General features: G+C 32.8%; 3 protein-coding genes across 3 annotated transcripts; 2 read left to right on the top strand and 1 right to left on the bottom strand.

Annotated features, from left to right (window-relative positions):
• Positions 1-1,685: 1,685 nt before the first annotated feature.
• On the bottom strand, positions 1,686-4,188 carry LOC105108005 (ribosomal RNA small subunit methyltransferase nep-1-like). The gene is made up of 8 exons (XM_011002133.1): positions 4,082-4,188; positions 3,641-3,951; positions 3,312-3,404; positions 2,917-3,061; positions 2,696-2,806; positions 2,537-2,619; positions 2,396-2,453; positions 1,686-1,940 (listed from the first exon to the last, which is right to left on the bottom strand). Exons 2-8 carry the CDS (start codon positions 3,917-3,919, stop codon positions 1,861-1,863), a joined length of 849 nt encoding a protein of 282 aa, XP_011000435.1. The 5' UTR covers positions 3,920-3,951; positions 4,082-4,188; the 3' UTR covers positions 1,686-1,860.
• Positions 4,189-7,135: 2,947 nt separating this feature from the next.
• EDA7 (embryo sac development arrest 7) lies at positions 7,136-17,270 on the top strand. The gene is made up of 16 exons (XM_011002132.1): positions 7,136-7,531; positions 7,874-7,972; positions 8,078-8,169; positions 8,350-8,450; positions 9,860-9,950; positions 10,751-10,809; positions 10,918-11,038; positions 11,565-11,633; positions 12,801-12,853; positions 12,956-13,064; positions 13,730-13,900; positions 13,981-14,139; positions 14,640-14,732; positions 15,535-15,714; positions 16,125-16,330; positions 16,567-17,270. Exons 1-16 carry the CDS (start codon positions 7,399-7,401, stop codon positions 16,904-16,906), a joined length of 2,076 nt encoding a protein of 691 aa, XP_011000434.1. The 5' UTR covers positions 7,136-7,398; the 3' UTR covers positions 16,907-17,270.
• A 1,875-nt stretch (positions 17,271-19,145) lies between these two features.
• On the top strand, positions 19,146-21,108 carry LOC105108003 (transcription factor ORG2-like). The gene is made up of 3 exons (XM_011002131.1): positions 19,146-19,567; positions 20,432-20,791; positions 20,890-21,108. Exons 1-3 carry the CDS (start codon positions 19,259-19,261, stop codon positions 21,013-21,015), a joined length of 795 nt encoding a protein of 264 aa, XP_011000433.1. The 5' UTR covers positions 19,146-19,258; the 3' UTR covers positions 21,016-21,108.
• Positions 21,109-23,418: the final 2,310 nt, after the last annotated feature.

The raw sequence follows: 23,418 nt of genomic DNA, 5'->3' as shown, positions 1-23,418 counted from the left end.
AGGCATGGCAGCAATACTTTATAGTTCCTTTGAATCAAGGGAAGGGTATCCCTGATTTGTGCTTCAATCCAGACAAATTCATTTTCTCAGACAGTTCTACTATGTTCTTAACAACAAAAAACATTAAATTTATTTTCTTTTATATTTTCATATCTGGTTAATGTTATTAATTTATTTATCTGTATTCTAATAAAATACTATTTTTTATGGAGTTACTAGGCACAAACTCTTTTATGATAAATTTTAATTTAAATAAAATAAAAATAATATTTTTATAGTTAAATTATTATATTAAGATGGCTATTATATTATAAATAATGGTTTTGATCCTTGTATCGTAGTTATTGATCTTGTGGAACAACTCTTCAAAATTTTTGAAAACTAAACACATTTTTCAATTTTTTATTAGAAAATAAAAATTGAGAAAGGAGAAGAAAACTGGAAATAGATGAAATGGAATTCCCGAACAGAAAGTACGAGGAAGCTTCAAAGAAGCTTAAGAACCAGTTACCGTCCCGTGGAATTGACACCCTCAATCCTCAAGAAGCAAATCGTTTCGTTAACGGGAAAAGAAACGGATCATCAATCAACCAAACGAAACAATGATTGTCTATAATTTTTGTATGTTAGCAAATTATTGATCTAGGATACATCACAGCACAATGTACATTGACATATGATTTGTCTGGTGCATAGCAGATAATTTACGAATAGTTACAAAATTTCCTCAGGAAATCATCTGTTAACTTGCAGGATTGCAACGCCAACTGCTTTAGGCAGACTTTAAAAACAGATTATTTTACATGCTTTTTCAGTGGAATGCTGGGTTAGTTCCGGCTTGATTATCAACTGAGTTACGGGTTAATTCACTAATTTGCTAGGTTTCGTGGAAGCCAATCCTAATTAAACTCTGGGTCACAGGTGTTTTTTAGGTTAAGTAAAGTTGTATTTGTTTCTTTAAAAACTGGTTTTCAAAATCTACTTTTCAAAATTTTTATGTTTATTTATCATCAAAAAAGTTAGTCAATGAAAAATATTATTTTTTTTAAAAAAATTTAGCTTGATATCTAATAAAGTATTCTCTTTTTATTTTAAATAAAAAATATTTTTTAGACATTATAAAAAATTTTAAAATATCATATTATTTATTAATTGTGTCAAATTTGATATTTAAACTTTCAATTGCTATATATTTTATTTGAATTTTTTTCAATTTTATCCCTTAAAATTTAATTTAATTTTTATATTAATTTTGATTCTTATTTTTATAATTATTTTTTACTTTTCTTATTATTTTTTTAATTAAAATTTTTATCAAATTTGATCTTTATTTTTTTAATTAATAATTTATAAAATTATTATTTTAATTGACAACATCCTTTATTTTTTTTATCTATTAAATTTAAACTCTATTATTTTTATTATTATTATTTATTTAAAATAATTTATAAAATTAAATATTTTTCAATTCTATTCTTATTTAACTTTAATTTGGAAAAATTATTTTTTATTATTTTAATAAATTTAAAAAAAATAAAATATTAATAAACTATTTTTCAGCTTATTTTTCATAACATAACCAAATACTACGAGAAAATATTTTTTAATTTATTTTCTATTACACTATTAAATATCAAATAATAATAATAACCAAATAGTTATTTTCCTAAAAAAAAAGGGGGATTAGAGAAATTTGATGTGCGTTACTCGGTTAAGCACAAGAATAACATGAAACATCTAAAGAAATTAAAATTGCCAATCAAATTGTTTTTGGACTTCGGTTTGGTTTACATGTACTTCAAGACTGGTTTTACAGTACAAACAATGATATCGTCGACGAAATCCAGAAACATGAAAAGTTTACAGTACACGCCACTTCTTTGACACAGCCTCACATATCCTTGCAATACACCAGGCAGCACTCAGCGGATATTCTGAAACTGAAAGGGACAAAAAAGAAGAATAAACGATAAGGATTTCTGTTTCAAAAACCCTAGATGTCAAATATAGACAGGATATCCAGTAGGACATTGTCTCAGCTTCACAACAATGAAAATGCAAATCCGTTTGCAGGACATTCGGAGGTTCTAAAGTGATGCCAGAAAACATTATACATGTAACCGATTGCATTTATACCCAATCAATAGATTTAACCTATTTGCTATGACTTGTGCATTAATTTGCATGGAGTCTTGATCAAAGACTCTTCGCAGAATGCTTCAAGCTAAGAAATATGTTTAGGTCTGATGCCGTCAGCAAAAATTTTGCTCCTCTTTGTTACATGAACTTTGGGTCCAAATTCTTTATCAGAAACTGACTCTAATCACTATTGATTTTTACTGTGCATGATTTCTGCATAAGATGATGTAAAGAAATGAATCTAGAAAGAGCTTACCTGATATAAAATCATCTATATAATCACATTCAATTTTACCATGGGACATAGCACCAACCTGAAAATTATTGAGAGAGATTAAAAAGGTTACAAATTTCTCAACAGAGAGCATTTATAGTACTAAAGTTACTTTTAGCATACCACGAAAACAAGGTCAGTGTCACCACCAACTCCGGCTACATACTTCTCCATTTCGACCAATTTGTCTGAGCTATGGGAGAAGCCTGATACAACAGCAAGCAACCTTTATCTCTCCTGTACCATACCATGACTTTGAAAACCATAAAAATTAAAGCTCACCTATTTTACGAGAGTTTAAAGGTAGGTGCTGGGTTACAGGATTCTTGATCACGCGCAAAAGCTTCTCACGCTTGCCAACAGCAGCAATACTAAGCTTTTGAAGCAGCTGCACTGCAATAGTGAGCAGGGTGGTAAACAACAAATACAAAGCTATATACAAAAAGAAGAAGCGCTATATACCAACACTGTAGAGAAGTATCAGAGGGGATCACTGAACTTACACATAATACCAGCAAAACGCTTATAAGTCCTTGGAATACGAACATATGGCTTGACTTCAAAAAGAACACCTTTATCTGTTTTCACATATACAGCTCGCAAACACCCAGCCTTATTCAATGGGCTATCTAAGATGGATAGGAGAGCCTGGAATTAGCAACAATGATATTAATACAAGTGTGACATATGCCAAGCAAAGTAACAATACTCTGACTAGTTTTGATACTGTTGGACCTGCTTATGAGACGGTCATGGGGTTGGTCTAAGAAGCAACATGACTCAGGAATTTGACTTCTAGTTAGGATAGGAAAAAAAAAAAATGCACCTAGAGATTTCACCAGTGTGGGAGAAAATCAACGAAGAAGAATAAGTGCTTTCAATAATAAAAGACACTAACCTGATAAATGATGTCAGGCCTGTAATCAGCAGGATTTTTATTATTCCTCCTCAGGAAATTGGCATGGTCCTCAGAATTCAAAATTTGGTAATTCTGTACAAACAAAACCAGTCAGATGAAAATGAAAACTTCCAACAAAATGATAAAACCCCAGTTCATGAAAATCGCAACAAAGAATTCAAAAATCACTCTCTGTAACCCTTAACCCAAATTCAAAACATTACACCAAGCCTGTATATCACTAATAAAAAAATCCACACTAAGCCATACAATGAATCCAGTAAGTTACTTAAAAACCAAGCATTGGAATGAACAGTTAGTCTTTAAACCTTTCCAACTTTTGCAACTTCCAAAGATGCCTTTTCCAGCACAAATATGACCCCAGGTTTTTTGGCAGTTTGAGTACTTGGGCCAACAGGAAAGCCCTCCAATTCTGGTAGTTCTTCTCTTTCCTCTTCTGTTTTTTCTTCAGCATCTTGTGCGCTTATTTCGGTCTCATCATCAGTGTTCTCTTCTTCAACTTGTTTATCTTCCGCTTCATCTTCTTCTTTATCATACCTCTCCCCTTTCTTCTTTCTCTTGTGCCCTTTACCATAAGGCCTCACCATTTTCTTCACTCGCAATAAATCTAGCCTTCACACTGAAAAAATAAATAAGAAAAGAATTAAACTTCGTAAAATCAACTCACGTAACCAATAAAGAAAAAAACACAAACTATGAATTCAAGAAAACCCCCCAAAGAATCCAAAGAAAGGATATTAGTTCCTTACCCAGTTGAAAAGGTAGCCACTGAGATAAAAGTTGAAGTGGCAGAGAGAAATATGAGGGATTTGATTAGGGCTTTAGGCTGCAGAGAGGGAGCACATGGATAGATATTTTTAGGGTTTAGTTGTGGGCCTGGCTTACCGTTCAGGCTCACAAATTGTTATTTGGAAATGGGTTGAAGTGGGTTTGGGCTACATTATAAACCTTGGGCAGCAATATGATTCGACCAGTTTTCTGGACCAGTTCTGTTGAACAGAGCTGGTGGTAGACATCGGCCAGGCAAGGCTCCCGGATTGCCTTCGAAGGCAAGTCCATGGCCATCTAGTTGCGGTGCTGGGGTCCGATTGCAAAAATAAAAGTAGTTCAGAAGGAGAAGACACTACCGTTCGAGGAGTTTTTGTAGTGGAGGGGAGAGCCGTATAAGGTTGATATTAGACCATTGGAATTCTTCTTTGCGCTGGATGCAAAATAATCATAAAAAATGAAATCACATAGGGAGTAATGCGTTGGAGCAGCTTCAAGAAGAGAACTAGGACAACAACCGAGCTCGACTTGGCCAAAATAGGGATTTTTTTAGATTAATATGGATTTTTTATTAATTTATGTATATTTCCATTAATTTTACAAGCTCTCAAATTAATGATTATATGAACTTTCGATAAGTTTGAGAGGACTCAAAATACAGATGTTCATGATCAATTTTTTTTTTTTAATTAACGTGGGTGTCCGGACCAGTTTGCGCGCATCATGACTAATCCCACGGATCCTGAAGTTAACGACCATGTAAGCCTCCAGCGGCCATTATATGAGTAATCAAGGACTCGAACTTGAGACCACAGAAAGAGCAAATTTTTTAATCTCAAATTTTTATTATTTAGCCATCACCTAGATAGTTGTTCATGATCATTTTGGTTATGCACGAGAGATCAGCTCGGACCTCTGGCTTTACATAGCTAGCCAATGTATTCATTTTTTTTCAAGTTAATTAAGCCTTTCCAGGTTATCTGTAAAAAATCTAAAAACGCGTGATCTCAGTATATAATCGTGCACTCGTTTGGCGAGCCTCTAGCTAGGATCTCAACATAAGCAAATGTCTCAAACAACCAGTAATGGGGGAAGAGAAAACCTGAAAATCAATGAAGGGGGATACTTTTCAGACACAACACAGATGTTTCTGAAGGGTTTCAAAAGATAAAGAGAAGACTATTTTCAGTTTGAGGTTTTCAAGTTGGAGTTTAGAGCACTGTCTTTTTTTATATATATTGATGCAATATCTATAAATATAATTAATTCCATGAGCTTTGGCTGCAACATAAATATTACAGTCATTCCAAATATGATTTTATGCTGAAGATTCAAATACCATGAGGTTGGATTTACATGCAAGAGAAGAAGTGCAATTGCCCCCTTTGAATTGAAAAAACTTCATCATAGCCATGAATTGTTTTAAATGTTCAGATTTGCCCCCGTATTCCTTAAATTTGTCATCCAACCTTCCCATATCTACTGCGCACATATTTGTATTTTTCAAAATAGTTGTGTATAAAATTACCATTTAAATAGACTATCTGTGATTGTTTTAATTCAATTTATGATACACTGATTTTGCTTAGATACTATAGTAGTTTACAAGTTTATGACTCGACTCAGATATTTTTTAAACTAAAAATATATATCTAATTTATAAAATAATTATTTAATATTAATATCTAACCATTTTGGCCAATTTTAAAACTTTTCAACTCGACTTATTTTCTAATTAATTTTAAAAATAAATTATATAAGAGCTTTCTTGATGTAATACAAACGATTTGGTAAGTTCAAAAATAATTTAGATGACTAATAAAAAATATAGTCTAACTTAAAAAAATCAAGATATTTTTTTTAATATTAAAATATCAAAATATTGGATTAATATGAGTTTCGCGACTTAATCAATCAAATCTGTAATTAGGTTGACAAACTTCACCGAGTTTAAAAACTTTGTTTTTTAATTAAAAAAAACTTTTTTTTACTTAATCATACAACAACAAAAAAAAATACTTATAAAACTAAGCACAAATATAATATTATGATATTTGTTTGAGATAACGATCATTTTATAAAAATAAACAAAATGATTTATAAAGATAATTTTAAAATTAAATAAATATTAAATAATAAAATTAAAAAAATATGAAAAAAAAAAGAAAAAAAAATACCATCTTCCTCTATTCATGTTAATAGTGAAGGAGGTGACCCTAATTCTTATTTTGGATGTATTAAGTAATTGTGTTTGGAGTGATTATCAATACTTAACAAAATATTGCCTTTTCTTTTCCCTTCTCACCTATGAATCTGAAACCCTAATAACCAGTCTATATAATCAATATTTATTTTGTTATAATATGATCTGCGCACTCTTTTTTTGTACCAGAATATATCATGCCAGTAAGAGCATATAGCTGTGTCAATAGTTCTCAGCTAATTTAATTATTTAACGTCAGGAAAAAAATGAAAAAAAATCCTTTCCAAAATCACATAAAGGAGCTCATCTCAAAAAGATTATAATATTAAGAACATGTAATATTGGAAGAGAAGCCTAAAACACCAATAAGATAAAGACAAAATATATATTTTTATCATTTTTATTTTTAAAAATTATAAATTTATTTTAAAATTTTATGATAAATCGACTTATTTTTAGATTTCTTTTTTAATCTTTAACCAAACTCGACCTAGGGCTACTTTGTACTTTACAATCTACCCAGCCTAAAACTATAGTTTTAAAAATCGATTTAGCTTGATAGGTTGAATTACAGCAAGAATCTTGATCTAGGATTGGAACATGCTAGTTAAAAAAAAAAAAGAGTAAGAAAATGAAAAAATCTAGTTAATTTTTTATTAAAAACTCGAATTAATCTAAAAATATTTAATTAAAAATTCAGTTATAATTTATTAAATTTTTTAAAATAATTTTTTTAAATAAAAACTAGAATCCATCAAATTACTTTGTCAAAACCTAAAATTTAAGTTTTGAACCGGGTCGACCACAGGCGAGCTTATACACTATTTTGCCAAAACACCTTCTTCAACAAAACCTAACATCCCTATATTTTAAAAACCGACTATCACCACGGCAAGAACCTGAAAAACCTGCAAGCCACCAGCAGCAGCAACCTCCATCCCCAGTCAAGAAAGCAGTGCTTGCTAGCCGCCGTCACCGCCTCAAAAAGTTGCTTTAAACTAAAGCTAAAGTAGAAAAACACATAATTAAGCAAAAACTGTTTGATTTCGCAGTACTAGTTTAGCCCCAAAAGCAAAAGCTAAGAGAAGAGCAAAAATGGCGACGAAAGGTAGCGGATTGAAATCAACGTCGATAAATGGAGTGAAGATGTACATGGTTTCTTCACAGCAACGTAATCCTGCTTCTTGGGTTGGCTCCAAAAAGCAACGTCCTTCTCGCAAAGATAAAAGTACTCTCTCTCTCTCTCTTTTCTTTTTTGCTTTGAATTGTTGTTATTTATTAGCTTTCAATTATGTTTTGCATTGTATCTGTTAAACCCTAGCTTAAACCCTAAGTTCTATTACTGATTTACAATGAAGATTGAGGGTTTATGCAGCAGAGTGAATACTTTTTTTAATTAGTTTACAATTTATGCAGTTTCAGATTCGAAAACAAAAGAGGACACTGATTTTGTTTTCCTAACTGCTTGAAAAGTGAATAAACTGGGGCAGTGAGATTATTTTTAATTGATATTGGCACATTATTGATGACAATTGTTTTTCGATGCTGAGTTTTTTGTTTTGTTTGTAAGATTATCAGCAAAAGATAGAGTTGGTTCAGGATTTAACATTTCCAACTGCTACAAGTAGAATTAAAGTGACCCCAGATGGAGAATTTCTTATTGCATCAGGTAAATGATCTTTTAGCTTTTTAGTTTTGTTTTGTATGAGAATTTCTTTGAGGGGTAGTGGTTGTGTCTGCAACATGGTTTGCTAATTATTTAACTAAAATGCAGGAATATACCCACCACAAATCAAAGTGTACGAGTTAAGAGAGTTCGCATTGAAGTTTGAAAGACACTTTGATTCTGAGATAATTGATTTTCAGGTTTTCTGTAGTTTTATTATACTGTTCCTATGAAAATATTTTCTTGATTGCATTGGCAACTGTCATTATCTTCACTTTGTGGCCGTTTTGCAAGATTTAAGAGAAGGGGAGGGGGCATCAGAGTTTTACCATGATTTCTAGTGCGCTAGTGAGGCAATAATTTTTTCATTTTTTGTGCAGATATTGGATGATGACTATTCGAAGCTTGCATTTTTATGTGCTGATCGTTCTGTTTGCCTGCATGCAAAATACGGGAAACACTACACTTTGCGAATTCCAAGGTTTAGATCAATGCTTTATCAGTATTTTTGCTTATGTTTCATGTTGTGCTTATTTAATGGTTGGTCCAATATGATGCCTAGAGGTAGAGGGGGTTCGAGGTCAGGAGGCAAGTAGTTGATTTAGCCTTTATAGGCATCTATTCTGATTTGTGTATTGCTTAGTTGATTTCTATTAACCATGATGAGAAGTGCGGAAAAAACTTATCATTGTTGCTGAAAGCATACTGAGGACTTCTGTTTGATGTGCAAATGAAAGAGGAAAGAGTTTTCTAAGCTCTGCCAAAAGTTGGAGTCTGATTTTAGGTTATTCACAATCAATTAGAAGTACGAAACATTTTTGCTCATTGCATGGTGATGAAATAATCTTGAAGAACTTGAAACACACTGAAGACTTTGAGAACTTAAAAGGCTCGTTTGGATGAAGGAATTAACCTGAAATTCCCTACTGAGACTAGATTGAAGGTTATGTGATTCTTGGGTAATGCCCAATGTTTTAGTGAATAAGTTATTCATGTTTTGTACATGAGTGCCATGGGAGATCATAGAGGGAAATACAGGTGAATATCCAACTAGGATAATGTTGAAGTCATTGTTTGACTCTTACCCCCAAACCTTGTGGATTAATTTTGTACTACGCATTGGTTGCAGTATGTAACTTTAGGTTGGAGTAATTTATGCTTTTAGATGATAAGAGTTCACTCAAGAAACAAGATACAAGAGGCTGGCACTGTTTGGAGGAAGTGAAAGAAACAAGGCAAATAAGGGCAAGTTTGGTGTCAGCATGAGTCCTCTGCAGTGCTTAAGTCTCTTCCTTTTTAAATAAAAGATGGATCAATTGTGAAAAGAAAAGAAGTAAGATCACAAAAAGGAGAGTCAGTCAACCATCAATCTATCGGTGCAACATTTGCTAACTGAAAACAGTGGATAAGTCGGCGTTAAGCTTCCCTTAGCTAATTCATATGCTTTCTCAATGGGTTCTTTGATATGACAGTTGAACATTTATTTAGGAATCATAATGCCAGTCTAGGAAAACCACTTTTATTCAATTGATTACACATTAGTAACTCTACTTTTCAGTTCATTTTTTTGAGCCGTAATTTGATATCCAGTTTCTCTTCTTGAGTTCTTTCCTTGGAATGGGTCAGCTCTTTTCTAAATGTCATCTCTTCTCAAAGGATTGGTTAAATAGTACCTGCGCCAATATTTACCTGATTAAGTATCTCTCAAATTGAACATAGCAAACTCTCTTTGCTGTAACTCTCTTCCTTTTTGTTGTTTCTTGGTATCTGAGGGTTGAGTCGCTATTGTGCTTTGAATACACAATGCACTCACTTGGCTGCATTGTACAATTTCTCATTGGATCTATGTATTGCGAGTTACCTTTACACTTGCATGTCTGTGTTTTACAGAATGGGAAGGGATATGGCGTATGATTGTTGGTCTTGTGACTTGCTCTGTGCTGCCTCATCTTCAGATTTATATCGGATTAATTTAGAAAAGGTATTCAATTGATTAATTTGCATCTTTCAATGTTAAATGAGCATTGCCACTTTTTTAAGTGATTTTCACCTTAAGCTTTTATTCTTAGTTGGAAACCTTTTATTCTGTTCTATTTATGCATATAAACACTGATATTTTTTTTTTGATGCGGTAACTAAGATTTTGTTATGTTGTGAGAGCATCTTATTTATGTACATGTCAATCCAAAGAAGTTTCAATCCCGAACAAGTTGGGATTAGATTCATGTATCACCCTTTTCTCGTAGTTTGCTTGTGAAGGTATTTGTTTATGCATGTCCAAGAGATGGAGAGGATGGTCAAAGGAAATAAGAAAATTGGCTGTATCACCCACAGGTCATTATCGTGTTTACTCAGCATGGAAAATAAATTAGATAACCAAACATGGATCAATTGAGCCCCCCAAAATTAACTGATCAAGAAAACATGTACGCATGTTGAAAAAATGAAGAAACTTGTGGAGGATCTAATAATTACTGAAGGAGGATCTAATAATTACTGAAGACTTTTTTTTTTCTGTCAACGAATTGTTTGCATGTATCTGCCACAATCTTGAAGAGAGAGGGGATCTGCGGGGTTCATCCTCCTTTCAAATTCATTCTAGATTGCATATCTTCATGTATTTCTAACCTAGTGTTAGTCCTGGAATTTTATTAACCACTTGTGCCTCTTTCTGTTTGTGTTTGTGGTGGCACTTATGTGAAGCATCTTGTCAACAATTTACTACATAACTTGTTCTTCATGTTTATTGGTGCTGAAATTATTAACTTCTCTTATTCACAGGGGCAATTTCTCTCCCCCCTCAGAACACAATCACTCGGTCTAAATGTAGTTTGTCGGAGGTTGGTGGTGAATCTTATTGGAATTGTAAACAAAAGTTCTATGTGTGATATTTTTGCCTGTAAACCTTTGCTTAACCAAGACTGAGGTGGCTTTATCTTCAATTTCAGCAAGCTTCATGGACTTGTTGCTTGTGGTGGTGATGATGGTGCTGTCGAATGTTTTGACATGAGAACAAAATCTTCAATTGGTAGAATTAATGCTGTTGAACATGGTGGTGATATTAACGAGGTAACTCTTTCTCTTTATTCATGTATTTGAAATTGATTTCTATTTATTTGGTTCTTATTGGTAAGATGGAAAGAAGATTTTCTTGCAATTGTTATGAATACATATTTGTAAAGATGTGAGAGTTAAAAGTTTGCTCCAGTCTGCAGCTCATGCCTTGATGAGACTGGATATCTGTTTCAAAACCAGGTTAGGTCTTTGGGTTTTTTTGAGTCAATAGCGGCTTAGGAGGGTGTTTGAGTCAGCTGTGGGCCTTTATTTTGTCCTCTGTCTTGATCTCTCTCCATCCTTCATTTTGTTGTCCAGGGGTGGGAAGGGAGTAAGGACATGGTAGTGGATATTTTGCAGTAGGAATTCGTTTTCGTATGTTTTTCACTTTTAGATGAATAGCAAATGAGTAAACTATCTTGTAATTCTTACTTGCATTTATCATGAAGTGTACATTTCTATGCAAATTTTGCATGGACTACATATCTCTTCTATCCTTATATTTTCATGAAAATGCTCTTAGATTTGTCTCAATTTTTAGGAGGTCACTGCATTAAAGTTTGATGAAGATGGGGGTTTCACCATGGCTGTTGGAAGCAGTGGTGGAAAGGTATGATGCTTTTCACAGCAAATCATGAGATTTCATCTGAATTTTGTGATGAATTCATGTTTTCAAGCTTATGCTGTTTTACATAGATCTCAGACATTGTATTTTTTTGGTGCTTGTTGACTTAAGAAAGTGGGGATGTATTGGGAGGGATGGGTGGCCTGGTTATGAATATAAATAATATATATTTTATTTATTTTTTCAAATTCTGTTTCAAAGGGATTTATGTTTTGGGCTTGGTAATCATTACAAAAGATATGGGGGCAGGATTCAGTCGGGTGAGTAGTCTCTTGAATTATACTAGGAATGTTGTATACCATTTATAGTATCAATGGAAGGCTCTCAAGGATGAACCAAGTGTCAATAATTGCAATAATATACTAGGGCAAGACCAATCACTAGTGTGTATGTGTCTGGTGCAATATGTCACTGTGGCGCTAGAAAAACATAATGAAAATGAATTGATGCATGCTGGCAGTTTATTCACTGTATTAAAACCCGGGCTTTCCAAACAACACTTAAAGGGTGGAGGATGTAAAAACTTAACGCATCTTCAGCAAGATACTAAGCAGAATTCAGGTCTTCTTTTTTCTTTTGAGGGTTTGGTGGGGTCGTGTTTGTGGACTGATATGCTTGAAAGACCTTGCGCAGAATTACTAATGATGACTGACAATGAAGTGAGATAAGATAAACTGTAAGAAATAACCATTCTGTTAAGGACGGAGGAAATGAATTCGATACTTTCAGGTCTATGATTTTAAAGATAACATCTTACTAAGGGAAGAAATGTAGAAATGCATTAAATAAAATATTTTCTAATATTTTACATAATTGAGTCTCCTATTGGACCAACACAAGTCAAGCAATCACCTTTTTCTTGTAAGTTGACATGGTGGATACCTTGTATTTGTTGTGGCTCTTTTTTTCCCTTTCCTTTTATATTTCTTTTCTAATAATATGTACGTATTTTACAGTAAAAAGATGATCTTTCAAAAAATTCGGCAAAAATATCTTCTGGTGTTCCCTATTTCCTTTAGATGAACACTATTTCCTTTCAATGGCTGCAAATGTTTTCATGTATACATGCTTTTTTAGTCAATTTTCAGATTCAGTATGTCATTTGATATCACTCTATTGTACAAAGCAGTCATAATCCTGTTCATTATGCAGGTGCTGCTCTATGACTTGAGATCCTCACATCCCATGCGAGTCAAGGACCATATGTAAGCCTTCCATACTCTATGGTTAATGTGTTTCTGAATAATTTTTATCCTTCCTTTTTCTTTGGCCTATTGCAGCTTTGAAACTCTGTTATTATTATGCAGGTATGGCAGTGCAATATTGGACATCAAGTGGCATCGTACTCTTAATTCTGAAAGACAGAAGCTTATTACCACAGATAAACATGTTGTTAGAATATGGGACCCTGAGACGGTGAAGACTAACCCACCTTTTCTCCGAGCTTTTTAATTAATCAAGTTGAAAAAACTTATTAATAGTAAGATGCTTTTTTATTCACCCCATGAGAGAGTGGGCATGATTGTTTCTAGGCTTGACTTAAATTAACTGATAACTAGGTCATCGTGGTTTTATTTTCCAAGTAGATGATGTTCTGTAAGATCATCATTTGTCTCTACAAGGTTTTTCTTTTTAATTTTTGCCTTCTCACTTGTTAAAAGAAAAAAAAAAACTTGCTGTGCTATGAGCTTGCTTGTATTCAAATCTGAACTTGTCTCCTCAAAAGAATGAAAATAAAAAAGCTAAAAAGTGTCTTAAGTTTGTGATACATCAATTACTGGCTATACTGATGAATGATAGTGGGAAGTTGGAGATTTGAAATTTTATATATGCACCCAAGAAAAAGTAGAAACCATCTTCATGGTCTCATTGTTGTTGAGAGGTGCATGCAGCATGAAAAAAGTATGGAGTCACAACTTATGATTCTTGAAATCGTCCAAATAAAGTGTGAATATCTTCTGGAAGTCAGTTAAAATATTTCCTACCGTCGTACTGGATCCATATTTCCCTCAATTGACAGTGAAAAAGTGATTTCCTTACTAATCTTTTGGGTTTTATTGATGTATTTTCATTTTGTTCAGGGAGATGGCATGACAAGCATTGAACCTACTGCTGGAACAATAAATGATATATGTGTTTTCAGTAAAAGCGGCTTAATGTTCCTGGCACTGGACTGCAGCCAGATACCATCTTACTTTATACCTTCTCTGGGACCTGCTCCAAAGTGGTTGCCTAGTATCGAAAATCTAACGGTGTGGCTTTAATTTTTCATTTATCTTTGTTACTAGGATGTTTCGGTTACAGTGCTGATGCTGTTTTTTTGTTTCTTCAGGAAGAGATGGAGGAGGATGCCCAAACAACCATATATGATAATTTCAAATTTTTGACAAAAGAAGATCTTGAGAAATTGAACTTGACAAGTCTGATTGGCACCAATCTTCTAAGAGCCTCTATGCATGGTTTCTTTATTGATTATAAATTATATAAGAAGGTGAATATGGTTACATACATGCTCTTTTTGTGTTATATGTGGAACATTGTTTTAAGAAAGTTGATTGTTAAATGCATTAGTGATTGACAAACGTTATATATCAAGCACTGAATAACAGTTTGAGTGCCAAAACAAAGAAATACAAGGAAGCACAAGCATTAGGTCAGAGTTTCAGCCATCTTTGCAAATTTCAGAAATGAGCTGGCCTCTCTCTGTTTCTTTTTCCTGCTTTGTATTTTTATCCAAAATCAAGTGGTGTTGTAATTTTTTTCTCTAATGACTTACAATTCTAAAAAGTCTAGGGGATCAATTGGCAACAACATCTATCTTTTGAGTTGTCTACTTTTCTAACTAAAGGCTTTTCTGAGTTAACTCTATCTGTGCTTAGTTGAGCTATGATTGAAACATCTACTAGTGAAGCTGTAACCACTAAATCTTTTTTTATATATATATATATATATATATGATTTAGTCATTTACTCATGCATATTTTTATGCAGGCAAAACAATACACGGAACCGTTTGAATATGAAACTTACAGAGAGCAGCAGACGCAGAAGAAATTAGAAGAACAATTTGTGTCTCGGATTACGGTGAGAACTTAAATAACAAATAACTTCTCCCTATTGTTTACCTCTGGCATCCTGTCACCCAGTTAGGAGAATTTTTTTTTTGCCCATTATTGTGTGGCACATGTGCATAGCTCATGTGTGTGCTTTGTCCTAGACCTGCATGCAATACTTAGTCTGCTTTGACTGTCTCCAATCTCTAACTTCAAGAATTCTTCAAGGTAGTCACATGCTTTGTCCTAGACCTCCATGCAAATTTTCTAATTGATTTTTCTGCTTTCTCCTAAGATGGGATTGCTTGTGTTGTTTAAGTGTTATGACATGGCGAAGCTGGTTTATCTTTTATTCCCTAGCATTCTCTTCTTGACACGGTAGATAATTTCTTGACTTAAATGTTCCATTTTTTTTTATGATCGACTTAAATGTATTATTGATAATACTCATTGATTATATAAAAGTAGGTACCAACATTGTAACACTGCTACATTTAGTGATGATGCCATTTGGCATGTTGGCTTATGCAATGAGTGGCTATACTGCTAGACACTGTAGATCCTTCATTAAAGATTACTGGATGAGTGAAATGGGTAGTTTTGCTTATAGAATTTTCATTTTGTCCATTTACAGTTTATATTGGAATGTGGATTCTCCCTCTCCCTCTCTCACGAACATGTGTACTTCAGAGTGATCGATAACTAAACTGTTAACCAGTGAAAATGAATTTACTTGTTTAAAGCCTGGCATATTTATCAGGGTTGATATTGGATGCAATGGGGCTGTTTCTAGTTTAACCTGATTAAATTCTCACAATATATTGTTCCTGCAGATTCCAAAGAAATTGCCGAAGGTTAACCGTAAACTTGCAGCCAGTGTCATTGAAAAAGAAGCTGAAATTGAACAGATCGAGGCTGATAAAAACGAGACAAAGAAAGCATCAAGGAAAAAGAAAGGACTTGGCCCTGAGATTTTCGAAGATGAGAGATTTAAAGCACTTTTTGAAGATAAGGTATTATTACAAATTTACAGTTCTAATGGTTGGTATTTGTTCTGGTGTTCATGGTGACCTACTCATAGCATAAAAGTGGCTGATGTTTATCAAGTGATAGCTTCATGAAGCTCTGAAAAGGACTCAATGTCAAATACCACTAGAATTTGGTGATCTCATGGAAAAACAATCTACTTTTTAACCAATGATTTCTCATAGCTTGAAATTGATCTGTGGCAAAAGTCTAATTTCTTTCTTCAAAGAAATGCCACCCCAATGTTTCCTGAGAATTATAACTCATTTATGTAGCCTGTCGTATCTTATATAACAGCAGCCTGTTTATTTGCCACTCGTTTCATTTTGGTTTCTTGTTCTTTCGAGGCTCTTACCAGACATTGTACATCCTCCTTTCCAATATTACTTTTGTACAGGACTTTGAAATTGATGAGAATTCAACAGAGTATTTGGCTTTACATCCCATGGCTTCCATGAAGCAACCTTCTTTGGTGGCGGAGCATTTTGAACTTCTGACAGAGGATGAAGATCAGAGCTTGAGTGATTCTGATAACTCGGCTGCATCTCAGTCATCTGGAGATGAACACGGCAATGGAAATAGAAAATTAAAAAAGAAACCAAGGTAACTTTAACCTCTGTTTTGTGTGGCTATGGTGCTTGTGATCTTCAGAGGGAATAACTGCTTTCAGCATTGTGTCTGCATGAACAGTTGTGTATGGATGCATGCACATGCATGCTTGTGTATGGGTTGAGAGGAAATCTCGTAGGATAAATGAATAAGCTAGGGTTCTGTAACCAAATTTTCAAAATAATTTGTTGCTTCTATTTTACTGATTCTGTTCTTACTAAAATCTCTAGATTATATGAAGTAAAGGATGAGAGGCATGCCGAGGCATTCTGGAACCGTGAATCTCTTGCAGATGAGGACTCTCTTCCTCTGGGAGAGAGAGCTGCAGCTCTTGGAGATAATCCGCTGACCTCTGCCCGAAATAACATAAAGTTTGGACCAGGAGGATCTCGTGAAATTTCCTTCACTACACGAAACTCAGCCACGTACAAAGAGGATGGGGAGGACAAAGACATGCCACGTGAGAAGAGGAGGGGAATCCAGTCATTAGGGCTGAAGTCAGCCAGATCAGGGTTTAGAGGTAATAGAAGAGGAGGAAGTAGGGGGAGGGGTAGAAGAGGCCGGCACTGAACATCTTGCATTCAGATGAGTGATAACTCATTGATCTGGCGGCGTTTGTACAATGAAATTATTGTAGGGAATGTTGCTGTTGAGATTTTGGAAGTTGCTTATTGCCTTGTTGGTGATCTGGCAAACTACGGAGTGCAATCACGAGAGTGAGCTGCCGGCATTTGTACAATGAAATTATTCTAGGGAATGTAGTTTGGAGATTTCGATGTTGATTTTGTTTCTTCACTTCTGTATCGAGAAAAAAAACTCCATGGAAGAATGTTTCTTCTTTTCTCCTCTCCGGAGGTGCAATTTTGTTTTCGAGTTTTTCAACCTTGAACTGTATTTTTTTAACCTACTGAAGAAATCTGCCTTTCCTCATTCAGTTTCAGTTTGGTAAGGATGAAGAAAACACAGAAAGTAATCAGTGTAGAGGCGACATTGCCGGGAACGCTGGGTGATCAAAATAATCTTATTCATGTCTTTTTTGGTTTTTGATGATTTTCATTCAATGCGGTGGGATTGGGAGTACTTTTGCCGTCAGGATGCTTCATCAGAGTTCATGCCAAATTCTGTCTTTAGTGACTTTCGTCGCTAAAAATACCCACCTCGCATAAACTGTCGCCAAAGGGTCATAAATACAATGTCATTAGTTAATTCATCCACACCACGCATAGAGGAGGTAAAACTTCAATTTCTTTGGGTCATTAATCAGAAGACATTGCCTTTGCACCACCATTAAAAAAGACCAAACGAATAGCATCTAGAATTTACCTCTTTCTAGATGGCATGGGACTATTGGGCTTAAATTTCTCCTGGGTTCCATGCCAAGTGATTGTACCAGCTAGCTACAGTTTGATTTTATATATCAAGACGATGTTTACATGAATCTCCACTTCCAAGATCCCTTATTTGGGCCTTACAAGATTTCTAGAAACCTTGACTTCGCGATAGCCAGGAGTCTTGGATTATATCATTAAAATAATCTCCTTCAAATTCTTCAGAATCCTTGGCTTGGAAATGAGAAGGCTGCCTGCCTCCATGCGACAAGCTCACGCGCATGAATAATTTACTGGGTAAGCTCGTGCTTTGGAGGAACAAATCTCTCATAGGACTCATGCATGCCATGCACAGAGCACAAGCACCATATGAAGTCAACCCTTGGAACACAAGCTATCAGAAGGCAAGAAAAAACAATGGAAAAATTGGCATCGCTGTTATACATGTGGATAAGATAGATGTTGTTTCTATAATATATTAGGTTCCTTTCGTATTAAATAAGGAAGAGAGGAGTAGAGGATATGTCATTCATGACTTCATCAATTCCCACATATATTTGTTCCATTGGTTTGTGAGATCATCAATTTACATTGATTTGTTCTTCCATTTAGGTTTGGTACTTACCTTTTACCTTTATCCTATTATATGCAATGTAAGTATAAACTATATATATAGTGCGAGAACAACACCTTTCTTGCCCCATCAACTTGTTTAAAATTTGAGTTTTAAAAAATGCCACTTCATCAACTTTTTCAAATTTTGAGTTTTTCTTACAGATTTTCCATCCATAATTCCATAGTAAAATAATTATATATAAAATAGTAGTATAAATATTAATAAAAAAATTTATCGATAAAGCGGTTAAATTTAGTGGTGAAATGAACTAACTAATTATATTTATATTATCAATTAAAAAAAACAACTCAATCTCAAAACTTAATTAATAATTAGGTGAAACTTTAATATGTAATTTATTTTATTTTTTAAAATACCTCAGAATTTTTTAGTTTAAAATTTGTACGAACCATACAATCTTATGCTACTAATTGATTTTAATTAGAGAAAAGAATGATGGCATATTAAAGCTATTATATAACCATCCTTTTTTTTATTTGTTGGGATTATTATTGTTGGGTGGTTTTGGGCTAATTTCCCCTCAAAAGCTAACTCATGAGAGGCGAGGTTTTCGCTTACATTTATAAATTCTCTGCTATAACCCAACAATCGCCCCCTCACACACTGGACATTGGTGACAAACTCGGACTCTGACAAAAATGGAGGTAATAGACCCGAAAGCACCCAGCAAATTATACATAATATCTTGAAGTGCTGGACTCACTGTGAAATTTTAGGTAAATAATGGAAACTATGTAGAATGTCATTATCTTAATCTCTTTCTATAATATAAAGTATCAATTAACACAATTCAGGGCATTATTTTTTAATGATTTTTCGTCTATATATATAGCGACAAATGATGGGTTATCTGTGTGTACACATGCGCGTTTGTAATGTGAGTTTTACAAGTAAAGTCATCATCTATCATCTCACTTGCTTAGCAAACAAAGTTTTAATAACTCAAACTAATCCACAATGTTCGAAGAATTATATCCCATCAGTTTGTTCTCGACATTCGGATGGCCCTTGGAGGAAACCATAAGCCATGAACAGCACTGCAGCTTTAGAGATGGTGAAACTCCAGAGTCATTCACTCACTTCCCTCCATCTCAGCCAGATGTAAGACAGCTTGATCGCTCCACCTCATTCACGGCCCACAGTGGAAGCGGTGACCCTAGCATGGTTAAGAAGCTTAACCACAACGCTAGCGAACGTGACCGTCGCAAGAAGATCAACAGTTTGTATTCTTCACTCCGTTCACTACTTCCTGCAGCCGATCGAAGGGTATAGTTCTCGGTTAACCCTAAATATTCTTGCTCATTAATTCTCTATGCTAGCTTTTACTCCGTGATCGCGCCATTGAGTCCGCACAATATTGTAGCTCAATCGGAATCCATAACCCTCTTATTGTAAAGAGGTTTCGGATTCAAACCTTCTTAACTATAATTATCAAAATCATCCAACCTAGAAGATTAAATTATTATAAATTCAAATTTGAAACTTGCATATTTTCACTTCTAAATTATACTTAATATTTTTATTAGATAAAATAAAAGTTCAAAGATTTAAAATTTTAATCTCTGAATCATTAGAATTAAAGTTCTAGCATCATATTAAAAAAAAAATCATTTTAATTCAAGAACTAAGTGAAATTTTAAGAATAATGTATATTACTTTTTAAGAGTAAGAGTAAGTAGCTCAACTAATAATAATCAAGTAGTAATGAATGAACTAGAAAAGGAGTATATTCTTAGTTTAAATTCTATCATTTATATTTTTTAATTCACATGTAAGTGTATAATCGAATAAAAACCTCATGTTGACGAGCTCTTCCTCGTAATTTGGCTCTTGAAAATTATTATTTACCCATAAATCATGTCAAATAATGTGTTCATGATATAAAAAACAAAAAAAAAGTTAGCTAGCCAAAATTAGATTTTTTCTTAGTGTACGAGAACACGATTTGAATTTATTTCCAGAGATATCTTAAATTTGTAACTTCTTGAGAGGCTGATTAGCTAATGAAAACACTTGGGTAAGGTTTAGTTCAAAGAGGAGGGTTTTAACAAAACAGAGTCACAAGTTTTTCTCTAAGAGGACACATATTCTAAGGTCTTAATTTTGATTTTTGTGATGATACTCTTCCAGAAGAAATTAAGCATACCTTGTACAGTTTCACGTGTAATTGAATACATACCACAACTTCAACAAGAAGTGGAGAGACTGATTCAAATGAAGGAGGAGCTTCTATCGAAGTTATCTAGGCAAGCTGACGATTTAACTCATCAAGAAAATCAAAGAAAAGGCACCATGTATAGCTCTTTATCATCGGTATCGGCGAGCCGGCTCAGTGACAGGGAAGTTGCCGTTCAAATCTCAACTAACAAGCTCCCTAGAAGTCCATTATCAGAAATCTTGGTTAATTTAGAGGAGGCTGGACTTCTTCTAATAAACTCTTCTTTCTTCGAGTCCCTTGGAGGCAGAGTCTTCTATAATTTACACCTTCAGGTATCATAAAACTTGCTTATTTATTATCGTATGTGTTCGTTTGTTATTGTCCTTCCAGGAGTTTAGGTTTTAATGTTTATTTTTGTGGGACTCTACAGGCCATGGAAGGAACTTACACGGTAGAGTGCGAGGCCTTGAATGAGAGGCTTGTGTCCTTATGCGAGAAGAGGGAGTCATTGTTTCCATTGAATTCAAGTTCTCCATATTCTAACTGTATATTCTAGTTACATATGTACAAGAGTTTAAGATAATTTGTTTAGATACTGTCGCAAAAACTTCCAAGTATTTTATCTAGACAATTTCAAAGATATAACCCTCACGGCATGATGTTTTTTTGACAATAACTTCTTTAGACTACTCGCTCAAAGTTTAAATTAAAAAAAAAATTAATATAGAGAATGAACGTTTTAACCACTAGATGAGCCCTTAATCTTGGTATAATTTGTTCTAGGTCTGTTTGTTTATTAAAAAATAATTTATTTTGAAAAGTGAATTTAAAAATAATAAATTATTTTTTAATATTTGGTAATATAATAAAAAATAAGTTGGAAAATACTTTCTAGTATTTGATTATATAATGTAAAATAAGAACAAAAATAAATTATTAATATTTTAATTCTCAAATTTATTAAAATAATGAGTAATAAATCTTACAAATTAAAATGTTGAATGAGAATAAAATTAAAAAATATATATATAATTTCATAAATTATCTCAAATAAAATAAATAATAATCAAAATGATAGAGATAAAATCTAAAAAATAAAAAAAATAAAAGATAAAGAAATTAAAATAATAATAATTAACATTTCATAAATTATTTCAAATAAAATAAGTAACAATCAAAAGAATGAGAATCAAATTTTGATAGATAAAAAATTTTAATAAAAAAATAATAAATAAAAAGAAAATAACAATTATAAAAATAACAATTAATGTGAATATAAAAATTAAATTTTAAGAGATAAAATTGAATAATAAATATTCAAAACAATATATATATATAACAATTAAAAGTTTGAGGATCAAATTTAATATAATCAACAAATAATATGATATTTTTAAATTTTTCATAATTTTCAGAAAGTGTTTTCCATCCAAATTTTTCAGGAAAATACTTTTTTAAAAACCAAGCTAAATTTTTTTTGACCGAAAAGTATTTTTTATTTACTAATTTTTTTAATATCAAACAAACACAATAAAATTTAAAAAATTATTTTTTAAAAATCACTTTCCAAAAAACAAATATGACCTTAGAATGATATTATTCTTACTCCATAGTTTAATCTCACTCCATAATATACTATCATAACTTAAATATATGAAGATTCCCTAAATGATACTTTCCATAAATGATGATAGCTAGACTATTCATAAATAATGATATTTAATTTTAGCATTACATTTATATCTAGAAATATAGTTAATAAAAAGTCTTGTTTTGTAATTAGAAAATTCAAGTTTTATCTTCTTTTTTTAATCATAACCTATCACCAAATTTAGTCTTGTATTTATTTTTAATTCAAGATATTATCTATTAATAAAACAATTATTTTTAAAAATATAATACTGTAATTAAAATTAGAAAAGCTTCCATTTATATCATTTTTTATGTTATTTGAATTAATCTTGAATTCTAATAATGAAAAACCAATACTGTAATAATCTTGTTTATCTAAAAATAACATATTTCTTTATTATTAAGGGATAATGAAATTTATAAAGTGGGATTAACATTTCATGTTCAAGTCCATAGCCCTTGGTACTTGTACAAACCCATCGTGTAGTGGGTTCAAGACTGAGAGACGATTAAAAATAAAAGAAAGGGCAAAAAAGCTGAATCTTGGGCCGAGAAGAAATAGACTCCATTTTATATGGTAGCATCTTCCATTGCAACATAATATATATGGGCCCAAGGAGGCTTGAACAAATAATCTATTTTGGGCCTTTATGGGCTTTAAAAGTGTGATAAAATTCGTTAGACAATGGCACAAATAAATAAACGAATAATTTGATGCTGGTGACGAATTAAGCTTGTCCAACTTTCTCCACGATAAACACCAAATGCTGTTTCACACTGTATTTTTATAAGTGTATTAAAAAATTTATTTTTGTGTTTCTATCATTTCATATGAAAATATATTAGATTGATATTTTTTAATATTTTTAATATGCTGATATAAAAAATAAAAAAATTATTTTAATATATTTTAAAACACAGGTTATACATTGTTGTTGAATTTGAGAGGAAAAGCTATGGGTAATGATGATTAAATTCTAATCATGTGATATTTGGTAATACATATGATTTTTATGGTTTTCGAGGAAAAATATAAATATGAGCATAGATTGGCTCAGGAAAGCTCCAATTTGCCGAATCAATGGATGATCTTGTATTGTCTAAAAGTAGCTACGATAAGCCTAGGTCACGACTTGGATTGAACTTTGCACAAGGCACTCAAAAGTTATGTCTGATTGTCGCATGACTGCACAGAAGAAGTGAATCTATATTTCTAAATGTGGTTTCAGCTTCGAAACATTCTAGCAAAGCAGTAAAAGTAGACTTAAATTCTGTGAATTTTTTTTTTTTTAAAACTATGACATCCAACTATATAAGTTTTTTTATT

The sequence above is a fragment of the Populus euphratica genome, unplaced genomic scaffold (genome assembly GCF_000495115.2).
Source record: "Populus euphratica unplaced genomic scaffold, PopEup_1.0 scaffold179.1, whole genome shotgun sequence".
NCBI lineage: Eukaryota > Viridiplantae > Streptophyta > Magnoliopsida > Malpighiales > Salicaceae > Populus > Populus euphratica.
The sequence above is the reverse complement of the archived record's forward strand: the minus strand, read 5'-3'. Positions and strand labels throughout refer to the sequence as shown.